The sequence below is a fragment of the Carcharhinus amblyrhynchos genome, chromosome 8 (genome assembly GCF_965287045.1).
Source record: "Carcharhinus amblyrhynchos chromosome 8, sCarAmb.v2.hapA, whole genome shotgun sequence".
NCBI classification, from domain to species: Eukaryota; Metazoa; Chordata; class Chondrichthyes; order Carcharhiniformes; family Carcharhinidae; genus Carcharhinus; species Carcharhinus amblyrhynchos.
Window position 1 is genome coordinate 29799258 of NC_137331.1, and position 17104 is coordinate 29816361.

General features: G+C 46.6%; 1 protein-coding gene across 1 annotated transcript in view; it reads left to right on the top strand.

The window, feature by feature from the left end:
• Positions 1-16319, top strand: part of fer1l6 (fer-1 like family member 6) — a 150846-nt gene extending 134527 nt beyond the window's left edge. The window contains exons 38-41 of the mRNA XM_080194811.1: positions 905-1146; positions 4147-4310; positions 12460-12560; positions 15819-16319. Coding sequence (XP_080050937.1) covers positions 905-1146; positions 4147-4310; positions 12460-12560; positions 15819-15999 — 688 coding nt within the window. The 3' untranslated portion in view covers positions 16000-16319. The remainder of the gene's footprint in view (positions 1-904; positions 1147-4146; positions 4311-12459; positions 12561-15818) is intronic.
• The last annotated feature ends 785 nt before the right edge of the window (positions 16320-17104 follow it).

Sequence of the window (17104 nt, forward strand, 5' to 3'; positions counted from 1 at the left end):
GCATGGCTAGTAATCCTAACCTACAAATCTTTGGATTGTGGGAGGAAACTGGAGCGCCCGGTGGAAACCCATGCAGACACGGGGAGAATGTACAAACTCCACACAGTCACCCGAGGCCAGAATTGAACTTGGATCCTTGATGCTGTAAGGCAGCTATGCTAACCACTGTGCCAGAGGATATCTTGTGGCGCTCGCATGATAGCACAGTGGTTAGCACAGCTATCTCACAGCACCAGGGACCTGGGTTCAATTCCGGTCTTGGGTCACTGTGTGTGGAGTTTGCGCATTCTCCCCATGTCTGCGAGGGTTTCCTCCTGGTGCTCTGGTGTCCTCCCACAGTCCAAAGATGTGTAAGTTCAGTTGATTAGCCATGTTAAATTGACCCTAGCGTCAGGGGGATTAACAGAGTAAATATGTGGGGTTTCAGGAATAGTGCCTGGACGGGATTGTGGTCAGTGCAGACTCGATGGGCCAAATGGCCTACATCTGTACCGTAGGGATTCTATTAAAAGGGACTACTGCCTGAACTAGGCAGATGCCTTGGCCACAGGACTCTGTGAAAGGAGGATCTGCCAGAATGCTGGCTTAAGTAAGGTGTGGAGTCACCTTTGGCTTATGCAGCCGTCCCATTCAAGGCAGTCAGCCCAAGTTGAAATTTAACCCAAGATTTTTCAAAGCCCAGGACATTACTAACTATATCAGCCTCACAGGGATCCCGACGTTCCCCTTTAAACGTTTTTAATGCCCTTTGCAAATCAAATTAAAAATTCATTCATGAAGACGTTGGGCATTCATGCTCTTAGATTCTTGTCAGGATGTAAGAGCCTTTATTCTCTGCAGCATGTAAGCTTGTCTCCAGATGCAAAACATTTTTTTGATATTTCAAACTCATTTATTTCTCCAGCTGGCTGAAGGGGAAAGAAGATGATAAGAAGGAAACAGATGTGCATTACAACTCCTTGACTGGGGAGGGAAACTTCAATTGGCGTTTCATTTTCCCTTTCAACTACATTCCTGCAGAGAAGCAGATGGTTATCAGCAAGAGGGAGTCCATTTTCTCTCTCGACAAGACAGAGCGTAAAGTTCCCGCTGTCCTTGTACTTCAAGTCTGGGATTTTGAGAGGCTTTCTTCTGATGACTTCTTAGGTAAGTCAGAAACAGTTCCCTCTTGGTGGAAGAAAGAGTTTGGTGTCTTGAAGCAACTCGGAAATCTGGTTTCAAATCTGACCTGGAGGCACTCAGTAGGCATAAAAAGGTTTTAGATTCCCCGCTTTTAAAGAATTGAAGAGAAACTCAGCATAATGCGACTTCCAACAGTTTAGAAGATTCAGTCTTAACAACGGGTGCTTTTGTTAGTCTGACAGTCATTTTAAATCTGTGTTTGAAGCTGAGATTGTCACCCTGGGCCCAGAGCGCTTGAAGAGTGTAGCAAAATGACATGGTGGTGCAGTGGTTAGCACAACTGCCTCACAGCTCCAGGGACTTGGATTCGATTCCCAGTTTGGGTCAGTGTATGGAGTTTGTACGTTCTCCCCGTGTTTGTGTGGGTTTCCTCCGGGTGCTCCGGTTTCCCCCCACAGTTCAAAAATGTGCGGGTTAGATTGAATGGCCATGCTAAATTCTCCCTCAGTGACCTGGGATGTGCAGGTTAGCAGGGTAAATATGTGGATTTACAGGAGTTGGGCCTAGGTGGGATTATGGTCAGTGCAGAATCAATGGGCCAAATGGCCTCCTTCTGCACCATATGGTTTCTATGAAAAAGGAGGTCATTCAGCCTACTAACCCTGGACACCTATCCGATTAGTACCACTGTTTCCTGTTCTTTCCCCATAGCCATCACTTTCCTTTTCAAAGATTTATCCAACTCCCATTTAACCTACTTTCGCAGCCCTTTCAAACAGTGCATTCCAGGCCATAACAACTCACTGTGTAGTTTTATTTTCTTCCCATGTTGCTGCTGATTGTGCATTATTGGACTGCATTCAACGCAGGCAATGGGTGTTGCCTGCTGGCTGGAGTGCTAGTGGGAGCCCCCCCGCCATTTTCTTACCTCAGGAAGGTCGGGCACTTAACTGGGCAGCAGTGAATCAAGAACCTTAAGGGCAGCAGTCCTATCCTCCAAGGGCTGGTAGCACATCATTGGTCAGGATTATGAAGGGACCCAGTACTGGTGAGTGATGGCTGCTAGTGGGGTTGTAGGATGTAGGGGGTAGATCAGCACTGGGGATGGATCTCAGCAGATTCCCCCTCCTTCCTTCCAGAATCAGAGTTTCTTGATCAGACACTGAGTGCCTCTGAACAAGAGACCAGAACCACCCTGAAAGTCTGCAATAATCATAAAAAAAATTGCTTTTGAGGCTTCTCATGTGGCAAGCTCCCTTCCCACTGTTGGGTTAATGCTAACATCAGTGAGATGCTGCCCTCAAATGGGCATAGAAACATAGAAACTAGAAGCAGGAGGCCATTCTGCCCTTCCAGCCTGTCCATAATTCATTTTGATCATGGCTGACCATCAAATATCCTGATCCCCCCGTCCTCCCATATCTATAGATCCTTTTAGCCCTAAGGGCTTTCTCTAATTTCTTCTTAAAATCAGACAATATTTTGGCCTCAACTACATTCGGTGGTAGTGAATTCCACACATTCACCACTGTCTGGGTGAAGATATTTCTCCTCACATCAGTACTAAAAGGTTTACCCCCTTATCCTCAAACTATGCTTCTGTTCAATTAAATGCCCCCTTGGTCCCAAACCCGCATGAGGGAGGGCATTAAATTCTGCCCATCAATGGATTATATTGGTACTAAATGGATGCGATGCCAATACGACATGTTTGCAAGTCTAGTTATAACATACAAATTCCTATTTGCTGGTCTTCATAACTTAAACTGGCTGGGAGATTCTGGAAGGGAGACGCCTGCAGCTTTACCCTCAAGCGCTGATTAGGTGCCATTTTTGTGGAGAAGCCAATGGGTCTTCACTCACTGGCCTCTGCTGGAGGTGTGGGGTGGGCTGGGTAATGTACTGTGGTGGTCTCCAGGGTGGCTCAACGACCAACAATAAGAGCAGTCTCAAGTATGGCATGCATTGGAGGCCCTGGTTGTGAAGACGGGATGTCCTTTCTGAGCAGGAGTGCAGGAATTCCACTCATCCTCCTGTCCCTCTCTTGTGCTGCCTCTCTGTCTGTCCTCATCTCTTCTCGTTGGTCCTGCAGATTAAAGGGTGCCCTTGAAAAATGCTGGTGGCCGAGCGCTCTTCTTCTGGTGACTCCTATACTGTGTTCACCAATGGAGAGGCAGCTGCTCTTTGTAAGCGTTTCCAGAAGAAATGTTGAGCATCAGTGCATTTTTGGCAGTTTTCCACATGTCTCCCAATGATCCCCAACAGACCCCTCCAACGCTGCAGAGGCAAATAAAAAGAGAAAGGCCATGCATCTTTAAGTAGACTTGTTTGCTCCCAATCAGCTGGATCGCATTAGGAGAAGGTGTATTAGTTCAAGTGCAAACCACCAAGATGCCATTCAGCCCCCTGCATAAATACTAGCAGGCAACGTAGCAAAGGAACATAGGAGTTAGGAGCAGAAGTAGACATTTCAGCCCTTCAAGCTGCTCCACCATTCAATCAGGTCATGACTGATCTCACCCTGGTCTTAAATCCACCTCCCTGCCTGTTCCCCATAGCCCTTTAACCCATTTTTATCAGAAATATATCTATCTCCTCTTGAAACCATTCAACAATTCAATCTCCGTCTCATTATGGGGAAGCAAATTCCACCAATTCACCACCCTCTGTGAGAAGTAGTACCTCCTCATCTCAATGTTAAATCTGCTGCCTCTCAACCTGTATCTGTGATCTCTTGTTCTAGATTGCCCCAGCAGGGGAAACATTTGGCCTATATTAACTTTATCAATCCTTGTAGTATTTCATATACCTCGATCAGATCTCCTCTCATCCTTTTGAGCCTGAACTGTTCAATCTCTTCTCGTACATCAGCCCTTTCATCCCCGGAATCAATTAAGCCAGTGGGTAGGGCTGGAAAATTTCAACCAAGGAAGGGATAAAAAGTTGACTTCACAACATGAAAGGACTGATCCAATGCAAACTGTGATTCATGTGCATTTTAATTTTTCTGGTCCCTTTTTATAGGATCTGTGGAACTTGATCTGAATGGATTTCCTCACGGTGCTAAGTCAGCTAAGAAATGTGGCTTGCATATGATCGAAGAGGATTCGGACACTAAACTTATCTCAATATTTCAGCAAAAACGGCTTCGGGGTTGGTGGCCATTAGAGAAGTCAGGGGAACTCACTGTAAGTACAGTACTCGCCATCCGCAATAAATCAAATTCAGCTAAATCTCTAATCTTCAGGACACTGCTGTGTGCTGCCAGGAAGAAAATCAATGGCTCATTGATAAAGATCTTTAACGGTTTTCTTCATCATTTTCTTTGAGCTTTTCTCTTTCCCAGATATAAAAAATATTAAAAATGGTGGACTAAAATGGCTGACATTCAAGCATCATCCAATTGGGTTATGAATCTTTTTTTTCTGCTTTCCAATTGGCACAGGAAGGCAGTGGGCCACAAGGACAAATGTTTTGGCCGACTAACAGCTGGGGCAAGCATGGGATGAATCTTTCAGGAATACATTTAATTACTGATGGCAATCCTAGACATGGGTAATATAGAGGCAAAACAGGCACAGTAAGACCCAATTTCATAGACCTACATCCTGCTCCTCAAGGACACCTGCAAAAACATCTAATATGAAATTAGACAGGGTCATTTTTGGGTCAATCAGTTAAAACAAGCTTTCATATGCTAAGAGGGGCTTAATGTCTGTATTAAGAGCCCTCTGTAAAATAACCTGCCCTCATGATCAAAAGGCTTTGGGCCTACTCTAATCAGTTACCTCATGGGGATGTTGCCTTGCCAACGACTGTTATGTTGCCTTACTCTAACACCATTAAGAGTTTCAGGCTTTAATTAGAACAAAAGGTATTACTGATAAAATAAACTTGGTTCAGGAGTTTGCAGCTGTAGGCTGCCATGGGGCAGCAGTTCCAGTTACTAAATGGCTGCTTGATGATTCTGCCTGAGAGAGGACTCCATCCTCTGGGGTGATCACCCATTCTTTGGACGGAATTTTCTGGCCACACTGACCCCAAGACTGGAAAATCCTGCCTGATGTTAACTGATCTTTGCATTGTCTGTGTCCTGTCCCCTGTGATTCTCATGGTGGGCGGGATGGGAAAATTACACCCTTAGCTTCCATTGCTCCCTCAAGCCTGGTGATCCACTTCCACCATACTGCATTAAAGAGACCCACACCACATACACAACAACGGCCACAACTGTAAAGGTGTGTGTAATTCTCAGTTTAAATTGGCTTGTTCCTTCTGACTCCACAAGACTTCTGCTGGCTGTGATGAGATCCCCCCCTCTCACTAGTCACAGCTTGAAGTTTGATTGTTCAGTCGGGCGAGCCACCTGTGGAGGTGACCATGGCAACATGATTCTTTCTGTCAGGAGCCAGGACCAATTGCCCACCATCCTCGGGCCTCCATCTCCAGGGGCAGGGGTCATTCCTGTTCCCACTTGAAAACTGACCCAGACAAATTTCCGTGTCCATTTGACATTTGAAAACTGACTGGAAACTAATGTCTAGCATGACTTGTGTTCAATTTTGGTTTGGTTTCTGTCACCTTCTACTGGACACAATTAATCAACTATGCTGATGGACAGATTTAAACTCCACCCATTTTCCTTGCTGCTCCTTCCACTTGAAGCAGTGCCGTATAAAGGAGTGGCGTCCCAGTGCTCCGAGTAGGTCCTGGGACTGTAATGAGATGCCATTCTGTCAGCCAAGATGGTGATCCACTGAGCAGGCAAGTCAGCCATGGGGATTAGGTAAGCAGACCCCTACACTGTCCCAACAGGTCACTACAGTAAGCAGAAGAAGTTGAACTGATTTTCTGCCCTCTCTCAGTTCCGTGAGACAATGTCCATTATCTTATTCTGCGGCACTGGCTCAGGTCAGTTAACTCATACAGACCAGAAATCAAAGCTGGGGTCGTCTTGATTTTGATGTGATTTGATTTATTATTGTCACATGTATTAGTATATAGTGAAAAGTAATGTTTCTTGCGCGCTATACAGACAAAGAACACCATTCATAGAGAAGGAAACGAGAGAGTGCAGAACATAAGAACATAAGAAATAGGAGCAGGAGTAGGCCATCTAGCCCTTCGAGCCTGCCCCGCCATTCAATAAGATCATGGCTGATCTGTCGTGGCTCAGTTCCACCTTCCCGCCCTCTCCCCATAACCCTTAATCCCCTCTCTTATCAAAAACCCATCAACCCGCGTCTTAAAAATATTTAGCAAGGCAGCCTCCACCACTTCAACGGGCAGAGAATTCCAGAGATTCACCACCCTTTGAGTGAAGAAGTTCCTCCTCAACTCCGTTCTAAATCGCCCACCCTTTATCTTGAGGCTGTGCCCCCTAGTCCTACTGTCTTTTTTGAGCGGGAAGAGACTCTCCACCTCTATCCTATCCATCCCATTCATCATCTTATACGTCTCAATGAGATCTCCCCTCATTCTTCTAAACTGTAGTGTTACAGTCATAGCTAGGGTATCGAGAAAGATCAACTTAGTGTGAGGTTGATCCATTCAAAAGTCTGACAGCAGCAGGGAAGAAGCTGTTCTTCAGTCAGTTCTATGTGACTTTAGACTTTTGTATATTTTTCCCAACGGAAGAAGGTGGAAGAGAGAATGTCCGGGATGCGTGGGATCCTTAATTATGCTGGCTGCTTTGTCGAGGCAGCAGGAAGTATAGACACAGTCAATGGATGAGTGCCCAGGCATTACCCTGGGTCTCTGATTTGATTTGATTTATTATTGTCACATATTTTAGTGTACAGTAACAAGTATTTTATCTTGTGTGCTATACAGATAAAGCATACCGTTCATAGAGAAGAAAAAGGGAAATCTGAGAGTCTTGGTCTGTATAGCTTACCTGATGGTTCTTTATAGATCAGAGACCAGGTTTTAATGGATTTGGAGACCTCTAGAAAAGGCAGGAACTCCCCATCCCACCATCCCTCCCCACCTCCGTTCCTGATAGATCCAATATTTGCTGGTGGGAGATGTGCGGGACTTATAGACAAGAAACTAAACCTCAGTAGAGCCATTTATAATTTGCGCTGTGTTCAAATAGACCCCATTTTCACTGGTCAAAATTTAACCCACGGTACAAAAGTCATGAATTTATGAAGAAAGTTTAAAATTTATTTATTAGTGTCACAATTTGGCTTACATTAACACTGCAATGAAATTACTGTGAAAATCCCCTTGTCACGCACACTTCAGTGTCTGTTTGGGTACACTGAGGGAGAATTTAGCACGGCCAATGCACCTAACCAGCACATCAGGGGGCAGAGGTGGTGGGGTGTGGGGGGCTCATGATCAGTATTGAGGTGAAATAGCACTGTGAAGATTACTTAAATTAAAAATATACTATTATTTCAAAAAATTGTTGTTTGTGCATATTTTGACAGATAGGCTCAGATGGTAAATGTTGCTAATGACCACTGCCCACACATATAATTGCATCATGACTGTGTGCTATTTTTAATTCTCTTGAAAACTATTTGTTCTGACATTTAGTTAAGTCTCTTAAAACAGCACCATAGCCCTGCTTGATATCCTTGCAGCTCAATAAATCATGCAGTTTTGCTGGAATTACAGCGAATACAGAAAACAATTTGCAAAACGCCTTTTGTATTTTTACTTCCAATATTGATCACTGATTCCATTCCCAAAAGAAAGATCGGTGGGAATGAGTGGTAGATAAGAAATGATATGCAGACTCCCAATTCCAAAATGCAATCTGAAATGTGCCTTGCTCAGTTGATTTATTGAAGTAATGTTTACCGTGTGTTGAACAAGATAAGAGCGTTAAAGCTCCATTGATTCCAAACACCACGAGAAATGCCAAGTTTATATTAAAACATGCTGAGAAATATAGAATCCATAGAATCCCTACAGTGCAGAAAGAGACCATTCGGCCCATCAAATCTGCATCCACTCTTTGAAGAGCATCCTACCCAGACCCTGCCCCTATCCCTGCCCTATCCCTGTAACCCTACATATTTACTCTGCTAATCCACCAAACCTACACATCTTGGGACACTAACTGACAACTTAGCATAGCCAATCCACCTAACCTAGGTCTTTGGACTTTAGGAGGAAACTGGAGCACCTGGAGGAAACCCATGCAGACATGGGGGGATTGGAGCATGGTGGCATAGTGGTAAGCCTTGCTGCCTCACAACACCGGGGACTCGAATTCGATTCCCGGCTTGGGTCACTGTCTGTGCGGAGTCTGCACACATTCTCCCTGTGTCAGCATGGGTTTCCTCTGGGTGCTCCAGTTTCCCCCCACAGTACAAAAGACGTGCTGGCTAGGTGCATTGGCCGTGTTAAATTCTCCCTCAATGTACCCGAAAAGGTGCCCGAGTGTGGCGACTAGGGGACTTTCACAGTAACTTCATTACAGTGTTAATGTAAGCCTACTTGTGATACTAATAAATAAACTAAACTTTAATATGCAAACTCCACACAGTCACCCAAGGCTAGAATTAAATCTGATACCTGGCACTAGGAGGCAGCAGTGTTACCGTGCTGCCCTGTAAAATTTGATTAGGCCAGAGGTAATGCTATTTAATTATTAAGGTGTAGTGGTATAAACCTGGGTATGTAAAACAGTAGTCCTGAGTTTATAATCCCACCAATGGAAAATTCCAGGAATGAATTCAGGAGCTAATTTGCATGTTCTATGTGGTCTGGCCTACCTGTGACTTCACTATTTGGTTGACTTAAAATGTCCTCAAAGCAATCAGAACACAGAACATAAAACAGTCCAGCATAGCACAGGAACAGGCCCTTTGATCTTCGATGTTGTGCTGAACATGACACCAAATTAAACTAATCCCTCCTGCCATATCCCTCTATTCCTTGCATATTCATGTGCTTACTTAAAAGCCCCATAAATGACCCTTTCGTATCTGCCTCCACCACCACCACCCCTGTTCTAGACATCTACCAATCCTGTGTAAAAAAAACTTACCCCTCACATCTCCTTTGAACTTTCCTGCCCTCACCCCCAGTGCATGCCTCCTGATATTAGACATTTCCTCTGGGAGAAAGATTCTGGTCGGGATTCTCCCAAGAATATGCCAAGTGCCGAATTCGCATATAAACTGGAGTAACTCCCACTGATTTTATTTTTAGCATGATTTTCAGATTGAATCTCTGACACTCTGTGCATCACGGAATGCCCCAGTGGGATTCGCTGTGCAAATCAGGGGGAGGGGCCTATTCCTCCGTGAGAGGCCGGCAGTGCAGCGCTGAGTGTGCCACTGCACATGCGCTGATCTGCCATAGTGCAGATCGGCACATACTCAGTGGCCCTGCACACCCGATCGCTGGCTAGCCCAATCGCAGGCCAGCACTATGATCTTGCATCATTACCCTCCGACTCCACCCCATCCCCCGATCACTGGCCTCCCAGACCTTTACAGGCTAGCCTCAATATCTTCCCCACTTCTGGCAGTTCCAACAGCCTGCAACCCCTGGCAGCTCCCAGCCCCAATCATCCTCTCCCAGCGATCCTCTGGCAGAGTGGTAGTGGGACCCACCCACTCCCAGTGATCGGCCCTGCCACAATAGGCTCCACTCCTCTGTCCCCCACCCCCTTGACACTGCTTGATGTCTGATGGACAGTGCCAGTTTTCCCCTTGCGCAGTGCCAGGGGGCCAGGTTGGTACTGCCAAGGGAGCACCCCACCTTACCCCAACCCCCTGTAGGTGTCTTCATGGCCTGTGTTCCCTCCAGCAGGGGCAGGCCGCCTGTTCCCCATTAATAGAGAGCTGTAGGGGACTACTCCTGATGGGGAGGGAGATAACACTGGGCCCGGAGCCTTCATTCCCAGGCCCGCTAATCAGAGCCTAGTCCTCATTTACATATTGTAATCAGCTCCACACCAATTCCTGTTCATGGGGCAGAGAGCACATTTTGGAAAGCTAAGGGCCAGAAGTCCCCAATGCCGTTTGCCCTGCTCTTGCCGCCAGTGAGAATGAAGAATTTGGTGCTCAGCCAAATCTTCATTTGCAGCAGCGGGAGTGGAGAAGCACAGCAGCGGGAGTGGAGAATCACAGCAGCGGGAGTGGAGAATCACAGCAGCGGGAGTGGAGAATCACAGCAGCGGGAGTGGAGAATCACAGCAGCAGGAGTGGAGAATCACAGCAATGGGAGCGGAGAATCACAGCAGCAGGAGTGGAGAATCACAGCCATGGGAGTGGAGAATCACGGCAGCCAGTATAGAGAATCACAGCAGCGGGAGCAGAGACTCACAGCAGCAGGAGTGGAGAATCACGGCAGCGGGAGCGGAGAATCACGGCAGCGGGAGCGGAGAATCACGGCAGCGGGAGCGGAGAATCACGGCAGCCGGAACGGAGAATCACGGCAGCCGGAACGGAGAATCACGGCAGCCGGAGCGGAGAATCACGGCAGCCGGAGCGGAGAATCACGGCAGCCAGAATGGAGAATCACGGCAGCAGGAGCAGAGAATCACAGCAATGGGAACGGAGAATCACAGCAGCAGGACCGGAGAATCACAGCAGCTGGTATGGAGAATCACAGCAGCGGGAGCGGAGAATCACAGCAGCGGGAGCGGAGAATCACAGCAGCGGGAGCAGAGACTCACAGCAATGGGAACAGAGAATCACAGCAGCCGATATGGAGACTCACAGCAGCGGGAGTGGAGACTCACAGCAGCGGGAGTGGAGAATCACAGCAGCGGGAGCGGAGAATCACAGCAGCGGGAGCGGAGAATCACAGCAGCGGGAGCGGAGAATCACAGCAGCGGGAGCGGAGAATCACAGCAGCGGGAGCGGAGAATCACAGCAGCGGGAGCGGAGAATCACAGCAGCGGGAGCGGAGAATCACAGCAATGGGAACAGAGAATCACAGCAGCCGATATGGAGACTCACAGCAGCGGGAGCGGAGAGTCACAGCAGCGGGAGCGGAGAGTCACAGCAGCCGATATGGAGACTCACAGCAGCGGGAGCGGAGAATCACAGCAGCGGGAGCGGAGAATCACAGCAGCAGGAGCGGAGAATCCTAGCTTTGGGCGGCATCAGAAATCCCAGCCAGGGGATTAGAAATTTGGGAATAAAGATGTCTGTTGGCTACTGACTCCCTCAAAGCTGTTCTATCATTCTTTAGATCCTAGCTGATGTATAGCACAATTTTCTTTATGTGATTTTAATTCATATCAGACAATGCCCTTAATATGTGTGACAGTCCTGGGTTTGAAGGTTCCAAATATCTCGCTGTATCCATACACTTTTGAGGGAGGGAGTTCCAGCTTTGTGTGAAAAAGTATTGCCTGATTTCACTCCTGAACAGCCTAGCCCAAATTTTAACATCGTATCTCCCCGTTCACTATCAGTGAATCAGAAATTGGATTGATGTGGGGGCACTGGGAGGCAGAGAAGAAACCTGACTGTGGGACACACTGGTGTCAAGGTAACAGGCAGGTACATAGTTGGAGGATATCACAGGAGAGAGGAAAGGAAAACACATCAAGTGATGGAAGGGAGAGTTGGATACCTTACTCTTGTCTTTGTCAGTTAGTTCTCCTTCAATTCCAAATCAAACGAACTGTGAACAGTTTCGGTCCCCTTATCTAAGGAGAGATATAATGGCATTGGAGGCTGTATGCATTCTGCTGCTGCCATGCCAATTTGCCAGTGGCAAGAAACTTGGCACTTCAGTATCCACCAGTGCACCACAAAAGTCGCCAGTTAAAGGGCACTTCTTGGCTCTGACAGTATTTTGCCCACCTTGGCAGGACCTGCCCCCTCATGGGAAGATTGCCAGGTAAGCCTGGGTGCCCTCCCAGTGGTCTCTGGTGGAGCGTTAGGCTCTCCTTGATGGGTGCTCTATAATCCCCCAGCAGCAATGCCTGCCCCCTTGGCAACAGCACACAGGGTGCTGCTCCCCCTCGCCCACCCCAATGTGGGGGCACTCTCTTACTAGTTCTGGCTGAGCTTCCGCCCCCTCTGATTGGGCCTTCAGCTCCTGGGGCTGGGCAGCAGTCCATAATTGGCTGCCACCAGAAGAGTGTATCCCCTGGGTCCTGCTGCCAGTCGAAATGGGGTTGACTCCCGCCATCAGTCCTGGCAGCCTGGATAGGGCCTGGGTGGGATTGTTGTTGGTACAGGCTCGATGGGCCGAATGGCCTCCTATTCTATGATTCTATGAAAAATGAAGTGCACCTATCAGTGCCTGTCATTCCTGTATTGATCACTGCTCCCAGTCCGAGGTTTGGAGTTTTGTTATTTGCTGTATTGTTTTGCGTATGTGACAAATTCCTGATTTCCCCACATTTAGGGTAAGGTTGAAGCTGAATTCCATCTGCTCACGGGTGAGGAAGCGGAGAAAAATCCCGTTGGCTCAGGGCGCAAAGAGCCAGAACCATTGGAAAAACCCAAGTAAGTTTGTCCTCACTGATAGATTGAGATCATTTTAAAGAACATTGTCAATCTGAGGGATCTAGTTTGCACTTTCTAGCTTTCTTACAACTTTCACTCAATGTCGAAACAACAGCATGTATGGCGGGATGTGGGTATTGCTGGTGAGGCCAGCACTCGGTGCCTATACCTAACTGCCCATCAGTGGATGGTCGTGAGCCACCTCCTTGAACTGCTGCAGTCCATGTGATGCAGGAACATGCACAGTGCTGCTCAGAGGGCTGGCCTAGGGTTCTGAACCACTGACAGAAAGGAATGCAGATATACTTCCAAGTCAAGAAGGTGTGAAGCTTGGAGAGGAACCTGAGGTAATGATATTCCCATGCATCTTATACAGGAGGCAGTGGCATAGTGGTATCGTCACTGGATTAGGTGGGGACAACATGGCTTCAATCCTCCCATGGAAAATGGTGAAATTTGAATTCAGTAAAAATCTGGAATTAAAAAGTCTAATGATGACCAAGAAACCATGTTGATTGTTGTAAAGACCCATCTGCTTCCTAATATCCATTAGGGAAGGAAATCTGCTGCCCTTACCTGATCTGGTTTACATGTGACACCAGCTGCACAGCAATGTAGTTGACTCTCTGAAATGGAGTGTGTTATGGATCAGGTCAGAAACTCCACAATGTTTTACAAAGCCCGCCTGGATCATAAGTTTTGCACCTTCAAATATCCCGATGCTGCCCGCTGTTTACTGCGGCCTTCTTTTTATATTTCGCGCACCCTTCCCGACTTCCCCCGCGCCTAACTTCCATTATTTTTTTAGAAGTCCCTGCAAACCGGAAAAGGGAAAAAAATATGTGTGGTACAATCATTACTGGCCATTTATGAGTCCAAGCCTGAATGTTGTTCCAGTCTTGTTGCACACTGACTTGGATTGCTTTGGTATCTGAAGAATAGGAGGCAGAGAGTGGGGGTCAATGGGTGCTATTCGGATTGGCGGTTGGTGACTAGTGGGGTGCCCCAGGGGTCAGTGCTGGGGCCTCAGCTATTTACCATTTATATAGATGATCTGGAGGAGGGAACCGAGTGCAGGGTGTCGAAATTTGCTGATGACACCAAGATTGGGGGAAAGGCAAATTGTGCGGAGGGTGTGGAGAGTCTGCAGAAGGATCTAGATAGGCTGGGCGAATGGGCCAGGAAATGGCAAATGGAATTTAATGTTGGCAAGTGTGAGGTGGTCCACTTTGGTAGGAAGAATGGTAGGAAGGACTATTACTTACGTGGCGAAAAACTGCAGCAGGCGACGGTGCAGAGGGACCTCGGGGTCCTTGTGCATGAGTCGCAAAAACCCAGCTTGCAGGTGCAGCAGGTGGTCAGGAAGGCGAATGGGATGCTGGCCTTCATAGCGAGGGGGATTGAATATAAAAGTAGGGAGGTCTTGCTGCAGCTGTATAGGGCATTGGTGAGGCCGCAGCTGGAGTACTGTGTGCAGTTTTGGGCGCCGCACCTGCGCAAGGATATTTTGGCCCTGGAGGGAGTGCAGAGGAGGTTTACTAGGCTGATACCGGAGTTGAGGGGATTGAGCTATGAGGAGAGGCTGAATAAACTAGGCTTGTACTCGTTAGAGTTTAGAAGAATGAGGGGAGATCTCATTGAGACGTATAAGATGATGAATGGGATGGATAGGATAGAGGTGGAGAGACTCTTCCCGCTCAAAAAAGACAGTAGGACTAGGGGGCACAGCCTCAAGATAAAGGGGAGGCGGTTTAGAACGGAGTTGAGGAGGAACTTCTTCACTCAAAGGGTGGTGAATCTCTGGAATTCTCTGCCCGTTGAAGTGGTGGAGGCTGCCTCGCCAAATTTTTAAGAAGCGGGTTGATGGGTTCTTGATAAGAGAGGGGATTAAGGGTTATGGGGAGAGGGCGGGAAAGTGGAACTGAGCCACAACAGATCAGCCATGATCTTATTGAATGGCGGGGCAGGCTCGAAGGGCTAGATGGCCTACTCCTGCTCCTATTTCTTATGTTCTTATGAATTGCAAATGGTGCTGAACATTGTTCAATCATCAGCGAACATTCACATCTGACCTTACGATGGAAGGAAGGTCATTGATGAAGTGGATGTTGTGCCTAGGACACTATCCTAAAGAACTTCTGCAGTAATATCCTGGGACTGGGATAATTGGCCTCCAACAACCATCTTTTTTATGCTAGGTATGACTCCCACCAATGGAAAGTTTTCTCCCTGGTTCCTATTGATATAATTTTTTTCCAGCATTCCTTGATGCCACAATCAGTGAAATGCTGCCTTGCTGTCAAGGGCAATCATCCTCACCTCCCATCTTGGGCTCAACTTTTTTGCCCATTGGACAAAGTAGGACAAAGGCTGTAATGAGGTCAGGGGCTGAGTTGCCCTGACAGAACCCAAACTGAGCATCAGCAAACAGGTTATTGCTGTGTGAACTCAATAGCCCTGTCAACAACAACTTCCCTAACTTTGCTGATGACTAAGTGGAGGATGACATCGCAGTAATTTGTTGGTTGGATCTGTACTGTCGCGTTGATGTCAGTGTTGTCCCTGAATTGGAACAACTTGAATAGGGTCATGACTAGTTATAGAATCTATCTTTCTTTGTTCCTTATGCAATATCATATCAGCAAGAGATACTGAGAAAAGTTCACTAAAGTCAAACAAGTTCCTGGTAGCCAGACATTGCATTAGAATAAGCACAATGGATGTGGTCAGGTTAAATATTGTTCAACTCTTCACCTTATTCCACCTTTAACCCAAGTGATTTCTTTAATAATTAAATATCTTCACTTTACTAAATGATGATAATATTGTCCCTGGTAGTTGTTATACCAGCACACTGTGAACTCTGCAGCACTGTACTCAGGTTACTCACTAGTTGTGAGAGTTTGCCACCTCGATGCTGTACAGTGTGTTATGACCCTGCAGACAAGCAGACTTGCACAGGAGTGATTTTACCACCTCAGCGGGTTCGTTTTTCGGTGAGGTGAGGTCGTAAAATCAGGAGTGGGGATGAGCGGGAATGGTACCCAATTTCTCACCCATTCCCATTGTACCAAAAAAAGGATGTGATCTGGAATCTGCCTAAAAAAAGGATTAGAAAATCTTCTGTTTTCATACCCGCCCTGAAGTTAGAATTTTTTTGATAAGATCACCCTGTAGTGTTTTTTCAGATTTAAGTGGGTCATCGATATTCATGATGGTTTTAAAATGTTTTTATCAGCTTTTCTTTCTTTCCTATAGCCGTCCTGATACCTCCTTCTCTTGGTTCATCAATCCTTTCAAATGCCTCTATTATCTGATTTGGAGGAACTACAAGAAGTACCTCATTATTGGACTGATCTTGATAATCCTCACCTTGTTTATTGTACTGCTGATCTACACATTGCCTGCGGCAATAAGTACAAGGATAGTGAATGGATAAAGTCTTCTTGATTGCAATCGAAGAACTCCTGGAAAATGTCCTCATCTACTTTTTTCTTCCCTGAATCGACCAAAACCTAGCAACTATCATGTTTCAGGTTTTAATTTCATGTATATGTAAAGTTAAATAGCTGTTTAAATTCAGAATGGACTGTTAACTGGCAAAGTATTCCATTGGATAATTTTTCAATCAGGTTGCAAGCCACTGAAATATGACTTTTTACAGAGTTCTACTAGTTGCTTCATTTACTGTGACAATATTTGCTAAATTGAAATTAGGATCCTAAATAAATACTGCCGTTATCCTGATTCTGTCACACTCTGTTTATAAAGCACAATCTCTACTTTATTATACAAGTCGGTAATGTATATAGCCTGTTAGAATATTCCCAATCTGTCCTCTGTATGAAAGCAGCATTCTTATTTTTCCTAAACTACTGGAAAATTAAACCTGCAAAGCATCGCAGTCGTAATTCTCAGGCCGTTCATGCCAGCGGGTTTCTACAGTCCCCCTAACAGCGTACCCCCACTCATTGGTTGCTCGCCAGTGTGGAGTAACATCAATGGGAATTCCCATTGACAGTGGCGGAACCAGAGAATCCCGCCACTAGCAAACAACGTGCTACCTCCTGCTGGCGGAAAACATGCAGATGGGAGGCCAGAAAATCTCGTCCAACATGAAAACTCCCACAGTAGAATCCTCATGAGAATAAAATGCTTTTGAGATTCAAAGAGTCTCCACAATGCAAAAGCAGGTCATTTGGCCCATTGAGTTAGCACCGACTCTCCGTCAGAGCACCTTACCCAGGCCATACCTCCATAAACCCATATCTTTACCCCATACATCTTGGAACACTAAGGGACAATTTAGCAAGGTCAATCCACCTCACTTGCACATCTTTGGACTGTGGGAGGAAATCGGAGCACCCGGGGGAAACCCACACAGGCATGGGAGAATGTGCAAACTCCACACCCAAGTCTGAATTCGAAGCTGTGTCCCTGGCACTGTGAGGCAGTAACGCTCACCGCTGTGCCACCACAAACATGATTGGCATGAACTTGCCTTTATTTTGGAAGGAGAGATGAATCTCTTCTCATGGCAGAAC